This window comes from Boleophthalmus pectinirostris, unplaced genomic scaffold, assembly GCF_026225935.1.
Source record: "Boleophthalmus pectinirostris isolate CB_2022bp ecotype Guang Dong unplaced genomic scaffold, ASM2622593v1 HiC_scaffold_13, whole genome shotgun sequence".
NCBI lineage: Eukaryota > Metazoa > Chordata > Actinopteri > Gobiiformes > Gobiidae > Boleophthalmus > Boleophthalmus pectinirostris.
Genome location: NW_026571036.1, coordinates 21,185,110 through 21,207,551, shown reverse-complemented (window position 1 = coordinate 21,207,551; position 22,442 = coordinate 21,185,110). Strand labels below are relative to the sequence as shown.

The following is a 22,442-nucleotide window of genomic DNA, read 5'->3' as shown; positions in this document are numbered from 1 at the left end:
ATGAGTTTTTGTGCTGGCCAGCCTCAAAATTTAACAATTTTATTAAGAATTTATTGCATTTATTTTTACAACTGTTAAGTAATTGTATTGTGTCTAATAGTGTCATTAGTTTTTGATTGTTTCATTAAGTTAAAGCCTTTCCCGGCCTGATCATTTTGCAGATTTAGACAACACAAATGATTCACCCATGATCCATTAGCTGTTCCCATGTCCCGTAAACCAAACAGCTGTTCTGATAGCTGACATGTTGTGACTAATCTGTAACCTGTTGTTTTGCTTTGTGTCCACAGATAAATGCTTTCCGACCCCGAGTGGCCCAAAGTGCGTCTCCTCCTCGGTGTCCTCCTCGGAGCTGGAGCCCACTTCCTCTCCCTCCTCCATACTTCCTGTCAGCCAGATGATCGATAAGGTCAAAGGTTACTGCTCTACTCGCTCTGACAACTTCTACAAAAACATCATCCTCTCTGACGGATTCAGCAACAGCACCAAGTTTTGAACCAGATTTCTCTCTGTGGACAAATCACTTTTTTTTACAATTTTTTTAGTTGGGGGAATAGATGCATACAGTTCTAGCTTCAGAGTAAAAAATATTTGTGCCTTCTCATGGCTTTTTACACATCCTTTTCTTTTTTGACCAAAGACGTTATGAAGTGCTTTTCAATCCAAGTTTTTGTTATTCTCACAATGTTAAACAAAATAGAACTTATTTGCCGCCTAATCATATTTATAGTCTATTCTCTCCCAGATTGTTTAGTTCGCAATAGCACGGTCATGCCAGAAACAATATTCAATACTGCTTTACAATTTAGACCAATATTTGTGAAGTTGTGTCTTAAGCCATAAAAAGTGCACACTGCTTTGTATTGTAACTGTCCAAAATTAAGATCCGTCCATCCGTTTTTCAGCGTGTTATACTCCACCACAATTTACACAATTTACTGATACTAAAGGACCTATACCAAAGTTTGCTCAGCATCTATCAAAAGATCAGATACATGTTCTAAGTTTACAATAATTTTAAATGGTTTGCAGTGGTCCAAAGTTATTCCTCCCTCTCCTAATTCATCCCTATAGCGTCTTAACATTGGTCACATGACAATTTGTATAGTTCTATGTGCTATTTTATGATTGTTAGGCCACCCCCCTTCCCATATTATCATTATAATTATGGATCATGTCTTTTTTTGTCACCCATTAAAATATTATCACTGGAAGAAACAACCCAAAGACCATAACACTTAATTCCTACTCTGTCCCAATGCTTTTGCTTTGAAGTCATTTTTCCTATTTATCTTTCCAGTTGGTTGTATGTGTTTTCATGAAACCTAGCTGCCTTTTCTTATCTTCATACATGGTGATAGAGATAATGTTGGACAAAGTTGGACATGGTGAGTTTTAAATCCGTGGATCAGTGCTCTGGGTGGTCACTGTAAAAAAAAAAAAACGCTCTTCTACTGTATCTTATCACGTTACAAATGGGCCCGGACTATGAGGAAATGAAGAGCGGTGGAGGTGGGAGAGTACAATAATATACATTACTGTGCACAAGTCCTGTCGGCAGGTTTTTAAAGACTCAAATGTGTTTTTAACCCTCACACTCTCCTCAGGGTCACATTGATCTGAAGAAAATTTTTTTCCCTTCCCGCTCTCTTGGGGCGGGCCAATCAGGCCCAGAAATTTATTTTCAAATAAATTCTCGCTAGGCCAGAAAATTAATTTTTGGGTCTGATTGACCCACCCCTAGAGAGCGGGAAGGAAAGGAAAATTTCTTCGGGTCAATGTGACCCCGAGGAGGGCGTGAAGAAATATTTAAACAGTTTTTGGATTGACAAGATTTTTTGCCAAAAGTCCTGCACCGTGCAATATAACGTTCTATGGTGTGGCCTGCTCTTCCTTACTAGTCTCCATGGAGATGTTATTGCATTGCATGGAAAGTTCTCCAGTATGGCATTAAACATATCTTGCATTTATTCAATTACACATGTTTTTATGGCTAAAAATACTTCCAAAAACATGCATTTTTACTGTGAGCTGCTTGAGATAGATGTGTTTAATGTGTAACATTCCAGATAAAACAAAGGCATCCCTGAGAAGACAAGGAGGTTGGGGACCAGAAAAGTTAGATAATGCTTAAGTGATGGAAAAAAGTAGGAACAACACCATAGCAATTAACAATTCAAAGTAATGTATTCTTTTAAATTGTTAAAAGTCCTCAAAATGAGATAGATAGTGCTGAGAAAGCCTCTTGTTGATTGGTAAATGTTTTTTTTTTTTTATAAAAATCTAAAAAAAAAATTACAAAAATTAAAATTCTCATGACACAAAAATCACAAACAACGCAACTAAATCAGGTCAAAAACAGAACTAGACCTGGACTCTACAAGTACTATATCAGGACTAAAACAGGTCTAAACCCAAGTAAGTCGACCTAAACCTTTTGCACAGTACTATATATCTGGAGTGTTTTTGATTACTGTAATGTTTATTCAGAGTATGTATGGAGCCATAGACTTTGTAAATATTGAGAATTCTGTGTTTTGTCTGTTGTGTTATGTTATAGGTTGCTTTTGTGCATGCCAGTACAGGGTCCAGGAGGGGTCAAAAAGCCTTATACATATAAACACATTCCTTTGGCATGCACCGATTTGGAACACAGCTCACAAAGAGGTCAGAATAAGTCTCTCCAACTGTCACTTTTCTGTTGAAGTTTCCAGACCAGACTCCTTTGAGGGGACATTATGAAACTGTAAGATTGCTTGAGTGAAGTGAAGCCAGTTGTGTGAGTGATTTGAACATCGCATGGCCAAGAGTGGCTCAGACCAGACGCTAATGTTGGCAAACAGATAAATACTGAGCTGGCAAACCACATTGTTGAGTTCATGTCTCTACTCTGTTATTATCTAGCTTGGAAATAAAGATATGCAAGTGTATAAAATCAGTGCAGTCACACATTCTTCAATCAAATGAATAAAAGTAACCATATACAGCATTTTTATGAGAAAGAAAAAAATACCAAATGTATCTTATGGGATTTCATTCTTATAGTGTCCAAAATAATACTGTAATGTTTGAATGGCTGTAAGAAATTTAACTTAACAGGCATCCTTACAATGAGAGGGGTCGCCCGTCCACTGATCTTACCTGTAACTTGATCTTGTGGTGTCACCTGCTTGCCTCCATGGAGATATTTACATTCACTGCGAGACTGTGGAACATCTAGAAAAGGCATGTCCAAACTATGGCCCATGGGCCAAATGTGGCCTTCAGACAAATTTTTCTTGGCCCTCACTCAGGCTTCCAGGTGAATTGGCCCGAATTACCTTGCATCAATTAAAAATGAACTTTTTACTGCAAGTTTTTTGAAAATATATCTTGATAAAGCTAATGTTTAGTATTTAGTGTGTTGTTTTAAGGATCTTAGCATGAATAAACACTGACGGCTCATTCTAAAGTGTTAAACGTGCACATATTTCAATTCTTCACTGTATTGAGCTCCAGTCTACGGCCCTTGATCAGCCCTCTGCTTCATCTGTGTTTAGAAATGTGGCCCTTGATGAAAAAAGTTTGGACACCCCTGAGCTAGACAATTAAAGGAATTACATCTCCATAGACACAAGCATCTGGCAAAAAAGTTGCATAGAGTACCTTTAACGTAATAACATAAAACTAAATGACCAAAACTGTTCTAGAGAAGTTGTGTCATAATCTTACCAAATATGAAGTCACCAGTCTTTATGTATAAGCTCTGACAATTTTTAGTGGAAGTCATTGGAAAACCCCTATATTTTCTGGCCATACATGTCACACATATGAACTGCAGATTTTGACTTTATAGACACATATATCTTAATGTACTTTTTACTTCACCAATGGCCTCAACTTACAACTTAGATTTTATTCACCATATCTTTTATGTGGCTGTTAAAGTGTAACTGTATAAGGTAATGGCAGGACATGTACAGGCTTTAGAGCTGATGAATCAACATTTGGGATAGTCCCTCTCATACTTGACTTTTTATGATGATATACAATTACATGTAACATTTAACCCAATCAAGCTTTGGAAAAAAAACTACTGTTCGTGAATGGCATTTTAGTTGTCTATGCTTGCCTTTAGATGCTCTGTCTAACGTTTCTGGTGGTGGAGATTATGCTACCTGCTTGTTTCCATGGCAAAGTCGTTGCTTTGCCTACTTTGTACCCCATTATGGCATTAAATGTATATCTTGTATTTATTCAGTGACAGGTTTTTATTGATAAACAAAATCCAAACTGTAACTTTACCTAGTGGTGTCTTCATGAACATGGATGGGGTTAATGCTATGCTGTGGAACATTTTAGGCAAAGCAAAACATCTCTATGGAGTGTGATAGATGGCAGATGAAGTTACACAGTGAAGTTCTGCTGTTATTATATTTTCTGGCGTTCACACTTCAAAACTATTTTCATAACACTTTTCATAACACTTTTATAACTATTTTTAATCCATCAAAACAATCACATTCTGCCCCAATCATTGACCCAATATGCCTTCGTCAGATTAGGTGTAAGAAGATAGTCATCTGGCAGCTTCTGTAGCAGGATTTGGTCAGAAAAATCCACTTTCGAATCCAAACGGAAATCCAGACAGTGGTCCTTTGCCAATAACCCTTGCATGTTTGTACAGAATTTTGAGGAATTGTTTTGTTTCGAGAATTCACCACATAATTATAAATGTTTAAAGTGAAATTGCTTGCACACGTCAAGCAAGCCACCACATAATCTCCAAGTTATCTAAGGTCTTCATTAAAAAAAAACAAGTATAGACAATCATACAAACTATTTAAATCAACCACTGTACATAACACTAAATATTAAGCGAGTGAAAACACTAGGTAACTGACTTGGTTACATCTCTTTATTTCACAGGAGGACCTAAACTAAACTAAACTGAACTAAAATAAAATTTCACAGTCCCCTCAGTTAGTCACATGACTCTGGACCCTGTCTCCATGTCTCTGTACAGTTCTTCTTAATTTAAACATGACTATAGTAACTTGTGTAGGATATTATTATATTGTACCTGATGACTGTCCAGTGGAGTATGTTAAGGATCTATTGTGTAATGTTATTCTGTTCATGCACCAAACCTTTTTTGTCTCGTCCGTTTTTCCTTATGTCTGTGATGTTATTATCTGCAAATTCAACAATAAAAAGGGAATTAAGTACACTTCAGTTCTACTTTTATTTTTTGTTTTTGTTTTAGTGAAGGTAAATTTCATTGTGTGATTTAGCAGCTGCTCCGTGTTTGCACCTTTTTCATTCAACTTTAAATTGTGTTTATTGTGTGTTCTGTTCTGCTCAGTTTAGATGAAAGCAGTTCTATTTCACACAGTTTATTCTTAGAAAGAAAAACAAAATGAGCGCTTTGCCCTTGATGTTTGAAAATTATGGCAAATTGATTGAACTTACTTGTGCGCAGTAGTTCACAAATCACAGTATAATGACAGCTAAATAAATGATGTTAGGGCAGAGGCGGTGCTACCATTAGGCAAGTAGGTGGCTGCCTAGGGCCCCCAAACCTGGAGGGGCCCCCAACCAATTGCCCTCAGTGCCACTAAACGCAAAAGCCTCAGAGCAATAAAATTTTCTCTCAATATGACATTAAATGAGAGTATTTTACTTTTAAACAATAGTCATAAGAAAAATAATAATCATATAAACAAAAACAAAAATGAAACTGTAGTAGCAAAAAAATAAAACTACTTTCAGTTCTGATTATCTAATAGTCTTCCTAACTAATAAGACAAGTTTCCAATCCACCATAACTGGAAAGATGGAGATGTGCATGTCTCAAGAACAATGAGGGAAAAACAGACAATAAGTGGCAGAGTTAGCAATTTGGGGGCCCTAGGTGAACTTGAGTTTGGGGAACTTGAGTTTGGGGCCCTCACTATAATGCACTGTATTTTTTTAATCGCATGACAGCACTAATAAAAATGTGTTTCTCATATATATATATATATATATATATATATATATATATATATATATATATATATATATATATATATATATATATATATATATATATATATATATATATATATATATATATATATACATATATATATATATCAGGAAAAAGGAACACGAGAAGCTAGAGAAATACCAGGGGCTCAAGGAAGAGCTGGAGAGAGCCTGGAAAGTAAAGGCATCAGTGGTGCCTGTGGTGATCGGAGCACTCGGGGCTGTAACCCCCAAACTGGAAGAGTGGCTACAACAGATACCGGGAAAAACAATGGACATCTCTGTCCAGAAAAGTGCAGTACTGGGAACAGCAAAGATACTGCGCAGAACTCTCAAGCTCCCAGGCCTCTGGTAGAGGACCCGAGCTGAATGAGGGTGAGAGAGACCTACCACCGTGGAAGGTGAGAAACACATTTTTTTTTTTTTTTATTAGTGCTGTCATGCGATTAAAAAAATTGAGAGATTAATTAATTATAATCTGTAATTAATTAATCTAATTAATCTCTTAATCTCATCTAAAAATTGCTGACAAAAGCCTTCAATTTGAGGTATTTTCATTTAAATTCATTATTACATTATTGTGGCAGATCAAAAGACTGATATAGAACAAAAAAAAAGTGACTTTATAAAGTCATTTATTGTTTAACAAATCTCTTCAAATTGGCTGTTGAGCCCAAGTCTCCATGAATAAGAAACTGTTTGCTGTAAAGTAGCAAAGACGAGGAAATCTGAACATAATAACTTTTGTCTACTTAAAGACAATAAAAATGTCCAGTCTTTCCTTAACCATATTAAAAATATTATTGATAGAGAAATGCTTTATATATGAGATCACTGGTTTTAGTCCTGGTTTTAGTCCTACTTTAGTCCTAGTTTAGTCCTGGAATGGGTTAGTCCTGGTTTTAGTCCTGGTGTTAGTTCTGGTTTAGTCCTGGTTTAGTCCTGGTTTAGTCCTGGTTTAGTCCTGGCCTGGTTGGGTTTTAGTCTTGGTGTTAGTTCTGGTTTAGAGGCGCACAGGAGGAAGCGCGGTTTACGCAGCGTACGCGAGAAAACGTACGCGGCTCACGGGAGCACGTCGGTGTCCGCGCAGTAACTACGGAAGGAAACGTGGTCCGTGCGTTCTCAGGTTAATGACGATGATGAAGGTGTGTGTTTGTGTTTGTGTGCGTGTCCCCTCATGTGGCAGGTCACTATAGGACAGTAGTGCAGACATCATGAGCCTATGCAGGTTGTTTTCACCAGTGACTTTTAAGATGTAGGCAATTTTAAATTTGTTATTTTCTTTTATATTTCACGTCGGGAGAATAATTTCCAAGACACGAATGCGTTTTTACCTGTGCACTGCTACCTCCTCCACTGTGTTAGGATTAGGTTAGTGGCAAAAGGTATTGCATGCATTTGATCAAATAAATTAAAATCACTATTTATATGCCACAAAATTTGGGCTGATTTACTGATGCTTTGGATCAGATTTGTGGGATTTTTTGAAACCTGGGAGCCCTGCATCATCAAGAATGTAGTTGACATATTATGGTCACAGGGTCCCTAACAGAGATTATTCATGGACAAAACATCCAAACGATCACAACAAAACAGAAGGTAAATCAATGCTATTTCTCAGAGCAGCTATAAAACTCTGCATTAAATCTGTCCTCTGTGTAGGAACATCCCAGGTCCTCACTCTTCCTCTCCTACACCCACTCCAGTTTGAACCCCTTCCAAACCAAATTCACAGAAAACTATTTGAGCCAAGAAATGCCAAAGTCTGTACAGTTCTAAATGTGTGTGAAAACCACCTCTTGACCTTCATCACATGGACTGAAAGTTACCCACAATCCCCTGCACAATTGAGGACATCTGAGTTTCATCTTCAGTTTTTTGGCTTGAATCATGACAGACTTCTTGTGTGTCTGTCTCCTGTTTTTTTTTGGATTTGTTGTTGTGATTGGATGCTGAAAGAAAAAATTTGAGGAAAATATGAACGTGATATGCTAACTATATTTGAGCCATACAACATTCCATTGAATGTTTTAGACAAAAGTTTTCAGATTGGTACTAAATGTGTATGTTTATCTTTGAAGTATATGACTATCCGTGGAATGCCAGTGCTCCTCTTCATCAAGAGGATCCAGCTGATGTTTCTTGGCTGGCCTGGGAACACCTTGGGGTCCCACTGGAGGAGCTGGGGAAAGCGTCCAGGGTGAGGGAAGTCTGGAAGTCTCTTCTTATACTGCTGCTCCCATGACCCAGCCTTGGATAAGCGAAAGAAGATGGATGGATAGATCTTGGAAATACCTGAAAGACATGTTATTTTACACAACGCCCAAACACATGGAACTACAAGTAGGACTGCATTATTTGGCAAATTGAAAGGGGACATCATTTCATTTAAAGCTTAAAGCAATGCTATTATTAATACTATTTCTATTACATTTTATCAATTTAATCAATCTGGTTAGACACGGATTTGTTTTGCAAGGATGACCAGTAGGGATGTAATGATATCCAAATCTCTCAGTACGATATTATCATGATATGCATCTCATGGTACAATATTTATTGCAATATTTGGAAGAGGTTAATATAATTGTAGATGGGACACTTTTTTGCTTTTAAAATACCTTGACAAGATTTTGGTGTGAATTATTTCCATCATAATCCCAAGAATTCAAGTAAAAACATATATTTACATGTTGTGTGCACTGAAATGAATCATGGGATATGTAGTTTCTGATGTTCATAAGCTGTTGCTACTATAAAGCATGCATTTAAGCAAAGGAACTTGTAATTTGATATATTGTGACAGACAGATTGTGAGACTTTTGACGACACAATATCACAATATTTCGGTTACTGTGACATCCCTAATGACCAGGCCAAGAGGTCAGTTTATCTGTTAAGTTGCACACCACTGTTGTGTTGGATCTTATGGGAGTTAGTCTTGAGCCCACACACAGCAAGCGCATTAGACTTAGACACAGTAGCTCACACATCACAATATCCATCTATCCATTTTCTTCCACTTATCTGGAGCCAGGTCGCGGGGGCAGCACTATAAAGCAGGGACTCCCAGACTTCCTTCACCCCAGACACATCCTCCAGCTCCTCCAGGGGGACCCCAAAGCGTTCCCAGGCCAGCTGAGAGACATAGTCCCTCCAGTGTGTCCTGGGTCTTCCCCGAGGTCTCCTTCCGGTGGGACATGCCCAAAACACCTCCCGAGGGATGTGCCCAAGAGGGATCCGAAACAGATGCCCGAGCCACCTCAGCTGGCTTAACGTGGAGGAGCAGCAGCTCTAGTCCGAGCTCCTCCCATATGACTGAGCTCCTCACCCTATCTCTAAGGGTGTGCCCAGCCACCCTATGGAGGAAACTAATTTCGGCCATTTATATCCGCGATCTCATTCTTTCGGTCATTACCCAATGCTCATCACTATAGGTGAGAGTAGGAACGTAGATTGACTGGTAAATCGAGAGCTTTGCCTTTCAGCTCAGCTCACTCTTCACCATGAAGGTTCAATACATCGACCACATCACTGCAGGCGCTGTTATATTACATCACAATATAAAATAATAAATTATGTAATATAAATATAAGCTTGTTTCTATGTCTCTACTCAGAAAGGCCTTCTTGCTGGCTGGTGAGATGCTAACCACTCTCTGTTCCTCCACTGCTCCTTCCTGTTTGTAAGAATAAAATCACGGTTGCTTCCAGTTTCTGCTACTGTCAAAAATGCTAAATTGTGTAGTGAGGACAACTTGAGCCCTGATCGGGCCTGGTGAAGGTGTATGACCTGCATGGATTTCATTGTGCTGATGTTACAGTGAATGAAATCAAACACAGCTCCATGTTAGTGATTAGGAAAGAGTGCTCCAGAGTGCCAGTTCAGCGTATTATCATTTATTATTCACTTAAGGAGCCTGTGCTCACTGGACCTGGTCTTGAATAATCCCACAATAATACACTATCATTACTTTCTGTTGATCCTGCTTCAACTGTCTATATTGTGTCCTCACAGATGTTTTGTCCTTTTCAAACAGGTTGTGAAACAAGAGGAGAGTCCATAAACCCTGGTACACTTCTAAATAGTGTGTGGTCCAGTGCAGACAGACTTAGACCTCGTACACACTGAGGCCATGCAAATAAATCACATGTGAAATGAAACAGACATTGTGGCTGTTCTGTTTTTGCAGAAGGAAGTATTTGAGAATAGTAAGTATCATTCTTTCTCCCCAGGAACCCTCCCTTTACACACACACACACTCTGTTGTTGTCAGATTAAGGAAATCCTTGGTTTTATTGTTTTACAAATGTTTAAATTCAGATCTGGTTTGACAGCGCCATCTGCAGTCCGACTTCCTCAGAACAGTATCCCAGGTGTGTGAGAGTAAAACGCCCCCTCGTCCCGGTTTATCATCCCGTGGTCACATTTCCTTATTTTAATTGCCTCTTTAATCCAGCGACAGTGTTTCTTTTCCTCTGCCCCAATGATGTTTCCTCTGTCCCAGTCCATAATGTGGTTCTCTCTTTTACAGTGGGCAGAGATGGCCGATTTGAGTTGTTCCTGTTCTGCATTGTCTTTTGTTGCTTCCTTTTTGCTTTCTTTTGTATGTTCCTTCTTTTCCTCCCTGTTTCTCCGATGTATGTTTAATTGCAGAACATGCGGGGTGTTTCGTATATGACATCACATTTATGCTCTGGTTCTATTTTGTCTTTTGGGTGGATGAGAAATTGCCTGAGTTTTCTGTACGGTTTCACTGGTGTGTTGATATTGTGTTTTCTCATTGCCCTCTGCACTTTTTCTGTTATGCCCCTGATGTACGATAATGTTGCCACCTACACCGGTAAGAAGACAGCGCCAAAACCTGTATAAATCAACTGACCAGACACATCACAGCAACATCACGTGAAAACTCTGAGGAAGACTGCTAGTGAGCAATCGAAACTAATATAAAATATCAGAACACCAAATGAACCTCTCTGGACTAACTGTTAGTGTAATGTTAAAATGTTAAATGTGAGTTACAATTGTCAGCATTTGGGAGCAATGTTACAAGTGTGAGTAGAGCCATCTTCCTCAAATGTTCCGAAGAGTCTATCTTTTCTGGCTGGTTTTTGGATTCATCTGGAAGAACTGGAGCCAAAGCTGTTATGAATTTGTTTTTTGTTAGTCCATAGTTGATAGTTTGATGGGAAGTCTTCTTGTCTCCTCAGTTCCTCTTACATTTATCCAAATTCTTAACACACATTTCGTCATGTTCCTGACCAGAGCCCAGATGATGCTGATTTTGTTGTAACCTTCACACTGCATCTTGAGATGTCTTCAGAAAACAATGAGGCCTTATAATGAAGCAGGAAGCACTTTGGGTATTTAGAGCAGTGCAGAGGCCAAGAGCAACACAACACTATTCAACAGTTTAAACCGGAGAGAAACTGACGGCCTTTTTACTGTTGTTGATGAAAACTCGACGAGCCTTGAAGCTACTTGAAAAAGTCAACATATAATTCAAATATTTAGACAGACTGACAAGCCAAACAGTTATCGCAAACCTCTCTTGACCTGTAGTCCATGCAGCGCCAACAAAAGACTAATTAGAAGAAATGATCAATGGAAATCTTACAACTATAAAAACACATAAACTTGGCTGTTAGCACAAGCATATCAAGAATGAGTTTTCATTTGTGAGTCCACTCCTTAATCTGCAACTGGACATACTCAGCACAAAACGTCATTTCTCCCAGGAGTTGAATAATCTCAACAAATCAAGATGAATTTGTCAAAAATGTGTGGAAAATTCAAAATCATAGACTAGACTTCCTGGTTATCAGTTTTGTTTTGGGGTTTTTTGCACTGTTTTTGGACATCACGAGCCATTTCATCTTGGCCCTATAAACTAAACAGACTGAATACACATCACAGCAGCAGTTCAATTTTACTTGTTTATTGCTTTTATTACACCTTAAAAACGAATAGCTTTATGAACTCTTTATTATGTTTACTATCCCAAATACTGCATGTATAATTTATTTATTTATTTTTTTCCATTTCCAAAATATTTTTTTTTCCATTTAAAGTTATTTTCTGATCTACGTTATGTTGTTTCCCTGTCAAAACTTACCTGCCGTTGTGTTTTGTTTTACTCACACATGGCCATACCAGCGTGTCAAAGCCTGATCCTGTCAGATCTCAGAAGTTAAGCAGGCTGGGCCTGGGTAGTACTTGGATGGGAGACCACTAGGAATTCCAGGTGCCACAGTGGGGCGCAAGTGGCAGAAACTAATGTTGTGTCCTTAGGCAAGACACTTCACCCACATTGCCTAGTATGAAAGTGGTGAGTGCATGAGTGATGGTGGTGGTTGGAGGGATTGATGGCACAGATTGGCAGCCTTGCTTCTGTTGGTCTGCCCTAGGGCAGCTGTGGCTACAATAGTAGCTTACCACCACTGAGTTTGGATTGACTGAATAATTAACTGTAAAGCACTTTGGATATCTTGAAAGGTGCTATATAAATGCAATCAATCAACCTCTTATACAGAAAACATCTCTGCCCCCCCTTGTGATGTGATGTGGTGTTTTAGATTCTATACACCTTCACTAGAATCATTTGGATGATTTCAGCCCAGGAGCTGCCAATCTCCACTGAACTACAAGTAAATTGTTAACTTGAAATCTACCTCTTCATGAATCACAAGGTGGAACAGAGCATTTTGGACTTTAGAGATCTAAACTAATAATAAAGGAACATTCAGACATGTGTGAATGAAACAAAACACAACTCCAGACATCAACTTTTTATGATATATTCATCTTGGATGCTTTATCTGTTCTGTTCTTGGTACAGTCCTGTACTGACTAATTCAAATAAGTCATACATCAGACTCCTTTAAATTCAATTTCATCTTTGGTTCATTGCCCAGTTTCTATATTATCGCCCACACAGATCTGATGCCTGTATCCCACACTGCAGCTTGTAGTCTAGATGCTCTCTGTTGTTTATGCAGACCTCCTCTCTACCATGTGCCATGAGGAAGATGGATGTATGAGACCTGCTCTGTTTTAATCCCAGGTCTTGTCTCTGGTCTGTAATCTCTGGTTTAGATGGTTGCTAAAGATCCACAGGAGCCATGTCAGATCTTAAAGGTCCTATATTACATAAAACTGACTCATGTGAGCTTTAAGTCATGTTAGGATGTTGTTACCCCCCGGGGTACCTGGAGTTGTGTTTTGTTTTACTCACAAAAGCTCAAAATTCACCTTTTGTTTAGTGGAGATTGGCAGTCCTAGGGCTGAAATCCAAATAATTCTAGTAAAGGTGTAAGGAGTTTAAAAAACATTGGAGCCTAAATACACAGGATTTGTGTGTTAAACATGTGGAAATGAACTCCAGATATGTTTTTGATGAGGTAACAACATTATAACACTGCTCAGAGAAAAGTGCAATACAGGCCTTTGAAGTGACGCTACAAGGTATTTGAATGCTCAGCCATTGTCTGAACATTAGCATTATTAAGTTTCTGAGAGCTTGTAATCTTCCAGATATTCACTCACATGACTCATTGATATGCAGAGGATCTTTTGAGGAGTGGGTGTCTATTTAATTACTTTATAGTTCCCTTGGTTTTCCCCTAAGTCTTGAGAAATACCCTTTTCTCAATCTGTTTGGTGAGACTGCAGAGCCAGACCACTTCACAGTGACACTTCCTCCTCTGCTCGGATTTATAAACAGGTTTATGATGAACACCCACTCCACATCACACACTGCTCTGTCACCTCCACAGCACCACCGGAAGCACAAGGAGACTCAAACTCGTCTCACAAACCACAGAGCTAGTTACAACACCGAGCAGAACTAAACATGTGAGTAATTGGCAACTAACCAGACTTCATCGACAGAAGGGACCACTTTATTGTGGACACACTTCGAACGCAAAGGATATCCTACATCCTCTTGTGAAAGCCCCAAGCAGAGAAAAGCCCAGTAAACACATGCATCATGTTTTTAGTTTTTTTTTTATTTGATTTGATTTGTACATTTACTTATACAATTTGCTCCAGTCTAAAGCTGAACCAGAGTATTTAAGCTGTGTACCAAATTTCTCAGTTGAAAGAGTTTAGAAGGTTTAATACCACGCTGTGATATTAACATCTCCAAGGAAACAGTTCTAGAAAAGTTACACAGTGCACCTTTAAGACTAAATATGTGTGAAATGGTACCTGTTTATCCAAGTTTGAGATTTACCAATTGCCCCTGTATTTCCTGGGCAAAGTGTTGGCAAGTGTTCATTTAGTGTGGCCAGAACTTCATGACCAGGATCTCCCTATGACATAATGACTTCCAGAAGCTTTGATTAGTACAGCTATGGGAACTTTTGCGTGTTTTATCCTCTGTTGTTATTACAGGCTGAACAAGGGAACACAGGAGACCATTTACAAACTTGTGGTATTTGCAAAACAGCTGTGACGAAGACAAGGGTCAAAGTTGAAGCTCATTAGAGCACATGTCTAAGGTTAATTGGTCTTCCAGTAGTCAAACAGACCTACTAAATGTAAGGCTGTGAAACTGACAGATGTGATAGTTTTCCAGAAAATCTGAAAGGAGCAGGTCTGGAGCAGGAATGTTGACCTGGAAGTGCATCGGACACAAATATGAAAGGGATTAAGGGCAGATTTTGTTCTTAGACCATCAGGACAATATGTCTTGAGAAATAAACAATAAATTTTTGGCCTGTATCTTCAAACAAGATAGTTGTAGTTTGATCACTAAGAAAAGGCATGGGTTTTTAATTATACCTTTTAATTTTTACAATCTGTGCTGAAATAGTTACTCTAAAAAGTTATGGTAAAAAAATTTTTAAATTAAACTTAAAGGTGCATTGTGTAACTTTTTGGTTGAGAGTTCATCTGCTTGTTTCTATAGATATGTCATTGCTCTGCCTGGTATGTTCCACAGTATGACATTAAGTAGCTGCATTTGCTCAATTCCAGGTGAGTTTATAGCTCAAAAATACCTAGAAAATCAGGCATTCTGACTGTGAGGGGGTTGCCTCTCCACAGATCTGACCTCTAACTTGGTCTGGTTTGGTCTGAAGATAGAAAATTTTCATACCATACTGTGAAACATTCCAGACAAAGCAATAACATCTCCATGATTGTTGCATTTGATGGACTTGCCAACAGAAAGTTTACACCTTTAAGGTTTTTTTTCTCTTATCCTATTGGCCAAACTAATCAAAAATGGCCAATCAGTGCATAATACTATTGCTGTGTCTTTGGGCAAGACACTTCATGCATAAAAGTGGTTCAAGTGAGTGAGTGGTGGGAGTCGTCAGACTCTGTTCATGGGATTCAGCTTCCTGTTGTATATAATGTTTGAATTACTGTTCACAACATATACAGGATCACAGTCATCACAAAGGCCTCTGCATCAATGGAGAGGGGGTAGAGAGGGTCCTCAGATTTAAGTTCCTGAGTGTGCAGATTAGTGAGGACCTGACCCGACGTCTAAACACCACCAGCATTATAAAATGTGCCCAGCAGAGACTGTTTTTTCTGCGAACACTCTGCCAGAATGGGCTCTCCCAGAAGCTGCTGAACAACTTCTACCGGTGTATCATGGAAAGTGTTCTGATGTACTGCTGCACATCATGGTACGGAGCCTGTACAGCTGCTGAAAAGAAGGACCTACAGCGAGTGGTGAGAACAGCTGAGGATGGTGGGCTCCTCGCTCTAGAACCTGGCCTACTACTTGGCCTATCTACTTTTCACATCTCTGCGCATGGGCTTCCAACATTCTGCAGGACCCAACACACCCTGGGAACTGCCTCTTCCATACCCTCCCCTCGGGATCTAATCTAATCTAATTTAATGTTGTTTTAAATTAGTTATTACTGTAGAAACATGTGGATATTGGAGATGGTGTGCATTTCTAGGCCCAGGGTACAGACAAGACTGGTATATCTTGATCCCTTTAAACTTCTTTAGTTTCAGAAATTATAAAAAAAAAAAAAAAAAAAAAGTCCAAAATATATAGAGACATGAGAGGCATTCATCTGCTACCTGCACTTTTACCACTTTTTGTAACCAGAAATTGAACATAGTAAATAGATTGACAGATGTTGGCTTACTTTTGTTCTTCTGGAAAATACCTAGAAGCAAATTCACTCACGACATGTATAGTTCCAGAGATATATAGCAAGCTGGAGACAGTTTTGCATGATCATAAATCAGGCAAAAAGACTCTCCTCAGATGTTTCCTCCTCTGTCTCTGTTCCTCGGTCCTGGTCCAAACCCGTCCAGGTGTGGTCTGCTCTATAGACTCTTTGATACAGGGTTGAATCAGGGTTAGTGCAGTGTTCCTCCAAGCACCAGAATGGACTCTCATCAATTCAGATTACTGTCTCAGGCTGTCTGCTGCAATTTCTATGAGGCCTTGTGGGAGAATGTACAGGAACATTTTAACAACTCATCTTCTTGTTTGACATCAGGTTTGTGTGTAAGTTTTATCTCTTTACGGGAAAAATTTGACACCCACCACAATGTAAAAAGTATATAAACATAAGTACTATAAAAAAATATATATCTAAGCATCTTGTATTTTATATATATATATGTATATATATTAGAAGATGCCAATTAAAATATTTATAATGCACCCATTTTATGATATTTTCCAAGATGCTCATATTAGCCACTTTAATATTGCATTTGTGTCTGCCAATCTGGGTTTTAGGTTCCTTCAGTCACCACCAATCACTCACAGACAACATACATAGGCATGGCTGGTGAAGTGTCTTGCCCAAGGACACAATGGTAGCCTGTATTGTTGAGGATGGGCTCAAATTGCGTTCCTTCGGGGTTGTGATGGCAGAACGCTATTATAATTTCAGATTTGAACCAAGAAACAACACTGAATACATTTATTTTACAATTTTTTTTACGCAGTGCCCTTACACCACCCCAGCACACCTTGTATTCAGTTAATGGGGTCCTGTAAAGTGTGAAAATATCATGTTTTTCAATGGGGGAGCATTTCTGTGAACAGACTAATGAGTTGCAGACAAGGCCTCATTGTGATCTCAGAGAGGACACCAATGGCACGTGAAGGATCAGTGCCCCTGCTTTTACCACCATTTCCATAGAAACAAAGATGTTTATGACATAATGCATAAGGAACATGTTTTATAGAAAGATGACGTGATCTCCAGTGGTTTTCATTTACAACTTCAACAATAACAAAGACCTGGATTCACATGAGACGAGTCTGAACGGAACCAAGCAAGCAAAATACTTCAGTCCAGGCAGCAAGAACGTGCATGCAGTTTAAAGGGCAGTGATTGCAATGTATGTAATGATATTTGAAACTAAATCCACTATATAAAAGTTAATAAAAAATAAAACTGCTTCGCTCAAGTTCTCCTTTGTCTCGAGTGCCTTCAGATTCCAGTCTCAAACAAATGATCCTCCTCTTTTCCATTACCACCACTGTGTGAGAGGGAATAAATATATAACTTTAGGGAAATGCTGAAAATACATCAAACCTGGAGAGAAGGGATTGAGAAAGGAATTCATAAAATGTGTGATTTTTATGAAGACGGGGCCATTATGTCATTTGAAGGAATCATTCAGACATATGATTTGGAAAGGAAAGAGAACTTTTGGAAGTACTTGCAATTAAGGGACTGCATCACCAAAGGAAAATGTATGGAGGAAACAAACCCAATGGTGAAAATATGTGACAAGATATGACAATTTAAGAGTTATTTGGCAGTTATTTGGTTGTGTCATAGATAAGAAAATATGGGGCAAGATACTTTCACATTCTGGCAAAAGTATAAAGGAGGCAGAGAGTGCTAGAATGTATAGAAAGGTGGATTGGCAAGACGATACCCAGGTTACCAAGAATATGTTTACTTGAGGTAAATCATGGGTATCAAAATGTGAGTATGTGGTTTTAAATGTGAGGGTAATAACTGCAGCACAGGTAATTCTAAAAGTACGGAAGGATCCTTCTCCCACACACCTTATCAGATGGATGGACAATTTGATGAAGATAGTTTCATATTTCTAGTAAAATCTTGGGCACCTGTTTTTGACTGAAGTGTGTAATAGGTCTGACAGGCCAACTTACTAAAACACCAGTTGAGATTAATATTTTTGCAAAGACTTATTTTCCTAATGTGGCCTTTTCATTTAGTCTTGAAATTATTAGTATTTGTAACAGGTTAAACTGAGTGGATATTAGAGAGACTTGTCATACGCATTTGACTGTTTTATTTTATTATTTATTTTTATTTTATTATTTATTTTTGCTATAGAGCGGGTGCACTTCACTACACGTATGTCATGCATTTATATAGGTAACTTCTTAAACTGTATTATCCCTTCGGCCCAAAGTAATGTGCTGCTGTCTGTTATATGTTAAAAAATTGCAAAATAAAATTAAAACTTGAAGTACAAAAAAATAAATAAATAAATAAAACAAAATACATCAACCCTGACCTTTTCTGTTCTCTTATCTGTGGTTCACATCATATTTAGGTATTTATTTGTTACAGATTTTGCATTTTGATTTTTACATCTGATGCCCTATTGGATTTCATGTTACCTGGAGTTGATTGGGTGAATGGATTTCCCCAGGTACAGAACTAAAATGTTTTTCAAACAAGTGAAAGAACAGGCATCTATCAAATGCTGAACTTACTCTATGTGAATTCTATTCCCAAACCGAAGTTAAAGCAGACATGTTGTTTTAAGAGCTTTGTGTTAATGGTTCTCCCTCATTAACTCACTTGAATGTGTTTTGCTTGAGTAATTTTTATTGTCTTGCATTTTAGGCACCATCAAATATGAAAATTTCCATTCCCACGCAAATGGTAAGAATAAAAAGCGCCATTATCACACACTTATTTATTTTTGTCAGTGGACCCATTTCTATTATTTAATTGTTGTAATTTTGTAATATTGAACAAAAAGTGAAATAATAACCTATGTGTCATACTACTAACTACATATCCAGGATGAACCATATATTTCCATTTAAAAGTGTTATATTGTGAGCTTTAAGTCATGTTTTGTTGTTACTTCCTCAAAAAACATACCTGGAGTTGTGTTTTGTTTCATTCACACATGTTTGAGTAGCTCTTTATTATTAGTCTGTCTACAAGTTCAAAATACTCTGTTTCACCTTGTGATGTCATGAAGTTGTAATTTTCAAGTTAACTGCCACCTTTAACCTTTTGATCAGTGGAGATTGGCAATTCCACTTGAAACTTGATTACTTTACATTTCTATCTCCTCTCCCTGCTCCCTCCCCCTGTCTTTGCCCCCCTTGCACACCGCCCTGCACCAGCCCTGTGTCTCTGGGGCAGGCTGTTGTTTCCAGGTTGCATGTTGTCTTTAATTATCCCACCACAGATTTGAGTCAGGAGCTATAGCAGACTCTAAACAGCATGTACACACTCGCTCCTGTCTCAAGTCTCACAGGAATGGGACAGACAAATACTCCCATAAATACTTCAGGAGGATGAGACGAGTACTTCAGTAAACAGACAACCGTAAAACAAAAGTAAAAGTAGTGACGTTTATGAGGCTCATTAGTTGTAAGGGGGGATAGACAAGGTAGTCCATTATCATCAATAGTTTTAGAAGTATAGAGAACTGTGAAAAACTGGGATGAATGAATTTCCTGAGTGACTGAACTGAGGAGATGTTCTGATCATTCTTTTAGTTATCACTGACTTCACAAATTTAACATTTTTTGATTTGGTTGCTATTTAAAAGTGATACTGCAATGAAGTGTTTTGACTGTTTAAATTGGTCACATTTTTCTATTTAGTTGATCCAAAACAAATTATTTTGATTGTAAGATGATCTATTTAAAAATATATATATGCCCATGTAAAAATATATAGTTAAATAAAAAGGATGACACAGTTAATACAGTTAACATTTCAGTTGAGTTGTATGGCATGAGAAAGGAGGACAGATTGAGCTCATAATGAAAAAAAAAAAATTAGTTGTTTCAATATTTCAATTAACAATCATTCATTGTGAACTAATATTTTGGCTTTATCTGATAAAACTCAAGTAATTTGAGAACAGATTTTATTTCATTTGATCTGTTTTGGGGAAGCCCAACCAAAGGCTTTCCTGCTCCATCTCTGTTACCCAGATGTTACACAGTCCTTTTACAGCCAGGTTCACCACAGGAACCCACTCACTTCCTTCTATTTGACTAAAAGGATAAATGGGTATCTAAAACAGGACTGACTTTTAGCCACAAAACTCAACAGCACACAGTACAATTATCGCTGATGTCTTGTTGAAGGAGTCTGTATTTTTGACATCGTCTTGCAGTGATACAATTTCTTGGATGTAGAAGAGTGGAAGAGATGGAGAGGCTGAGGATGCTGGTGGGTTGGAGCGTGTAATTAAATAGACAACAGGGCATAAATTTTATATTTTCAAGAAATAAAACATGCATAAAAGTGAAATGAATGAATTACTCTTTCAGAATATCCAAATAATTTTAATATATTTTTACCTAAACATGTCAAAAGTTTCCCAACAGATCTCTCCTGACAGGACTTCCTCTCCTGCAGACGTTCAGTCCATAACAAATACTCTGAAACAGAGGGTGTGCCAGAATGTCAGTGAACCGGAAGGCAGAACTCTTCAGGGACCCTCCTGACAATTCGAAATATGAGGTGCTGTAAAGTCACTGCAGGATCTGCTTTCAACACATTTACTAAGGTGAGGTTGAGTCAGGCAACAAGATTCAACAGAGACAAAGCTCCCACAATATGAGAATAATTCTTCTGGTGGAGTGTCCGCCACTTGTTTTCTTTGATATGTTAGTGCTCAATCAGGTGACACCATTAGAACAAGTCACGAGTCAGATCTGTGGAAAGGCAAGCCAGCGCACATAAAAATTTTTTTAAAAAAGCTTTGTTTTTTGGGGTGGGGTTGGTTTCTTTGTGTGTTTGTATGTATTTGGGTAAATGCAAAATAGATAAGTTTTGTGCCATACTGTGGAAGAAACATGTGAATATCTATCTTTTTTAACTAATTTTGACATATATGTTTAATTTACTTGATGCTACTTTTTCTTGATTTCTCTCTTGAAGTGGAAGTTGGCTTACACCATATTTAAGTGTGGGTTTTAGACCTTCTCATCGATTGTACATTATTCTTGGGTTTATCTTTGTCAGGACCTTGGTACATTTGCTGTAGGAACTTTGTGGAATATTTCTATAAAACTCAATGTGTTGTTTCTAATTATACTCATTTTGGGCCTTGAGCAATACTATGGGATATTTTTCCCAACAAGTAACTGGGGTCAAGCAGACATATAAAATCAATCATGCTTTCCATCAGTATTCATATAACCTTAAAATAACTTATTCACTATGACAAAGGTGAAAAGTCTGGTCCAATGTGTCAGTGGAAACAGTATGAAAACACAGCTCTTGTCAAAATTCACAAAATAAATGTTCCATGTTGGTTTCTTGGGGAGGTCTTTTTGAAGTACATTTGTTTATTATTTCTTCTTTAGTGTCCAAGGTTATAACTGTACTGAAAGCATATTTGAGTTACTTTCCTGACACTTCCAGCCGGGCTAAACTGTTCAACCAAATCTTGGTTATCCAAAAACATCAAAATAAAAGTCACTGTCAATTAATCTCAAAACCATTCATTTGGTAATGCTGAGACTAAACAACGGGTGACACCAATGATAATGATTTATTTAAAAAAAAAAACAAAAAAAACAGCATTTTCCAAAGGCAATTTTTCTGGTCTTATCAAACAAATGTGAGGCTTTGTGAGTGGCCAGAGGGTGTCACATGACCTCCTATTAACCAAGATGCCAGATAAGCATTTTTTGTTTGTTTGTTTGTTTTTTTTACAGTACAAACCTCTCTCAAACTGCCCCACAGGCCACTGAGTTTCAACATTTTATTTGGTCAAGAATTCTCCAATACCAGGTGCCATAGTTCGGTGCCAGTGGCAAAAACTGTTGTTGTATCCTTGTATCCTTAGGCAAGACACTTTACTCACATTGCCTAATATGAAAGCGGAGTGTGCATGTGAGTTGGTTGTGGTCGGAGGGGCCGATGGCGCAGATGGGCAGCCTCACTTCCATTAGCCTGTCCCATCACTGCCGAGTGTGGAGTGAATGAATGCTGCACTAAAGCGATTTGAGTGTCTGGAAAGGTGCTATTTTAATCCAGTAGTTCTCTAATGAATTAAATATATCCATTAAATATCAGTTAAATGTGAGATTGAGTTGGAAAATATAATGAACAATGAATGAGTCCTGGAATTTCTTAATTTAAAGACATGAGTGAAGTCCGCTGGTTTGGGTCCTCCTCTGTTTAACTCCCGCCTCCTGTCTCCTCTCTCTCCTCTTTATTCTCTCCATGTGTCACATACAA

At 38.1% G+C, this 22,442-nt stretch overlaps 1 protein-coding gene and 1 pseudogene across 8 annotated transcripts in view; both read left to right on the top strand.

The window, feature by feature from the left end:
* adgrg6 (adhesion G protein-coupled receptor G6) overlaps positions 1-5,209 on the top strand; it is a 102,227-nt gene extending 97,018 nt beyond the window's left edge. For 7 of the 8 annotated variants that reach the window (XM_055149340.1, XM_055149344.1, XM_055149342.1 and 4 more), the window contains one exon: positions 291-5,209. In XM_055149340.1, the coding sequence (XP_055005315.1) occupies positions 291-496 (206 nt within the window). In that variant the 3' untranslated portion in view covers positions 497-5,209. The remainder of the gene's footprint in view (positions 1-290) is intronic. The other variant, XM_055149339.1, reaches the window with a different exon arrangement.
* Positions 5,210-12,152: 6,943 nt separating this feature from the next.
* LOC129407774 (5S ribosomal RNA) lies at positions 12,153-12,268 on the top strand (annotated as a pseudogene).
* Positions 12,269-22,442: the final 10,174 nt, after the last annotated feature.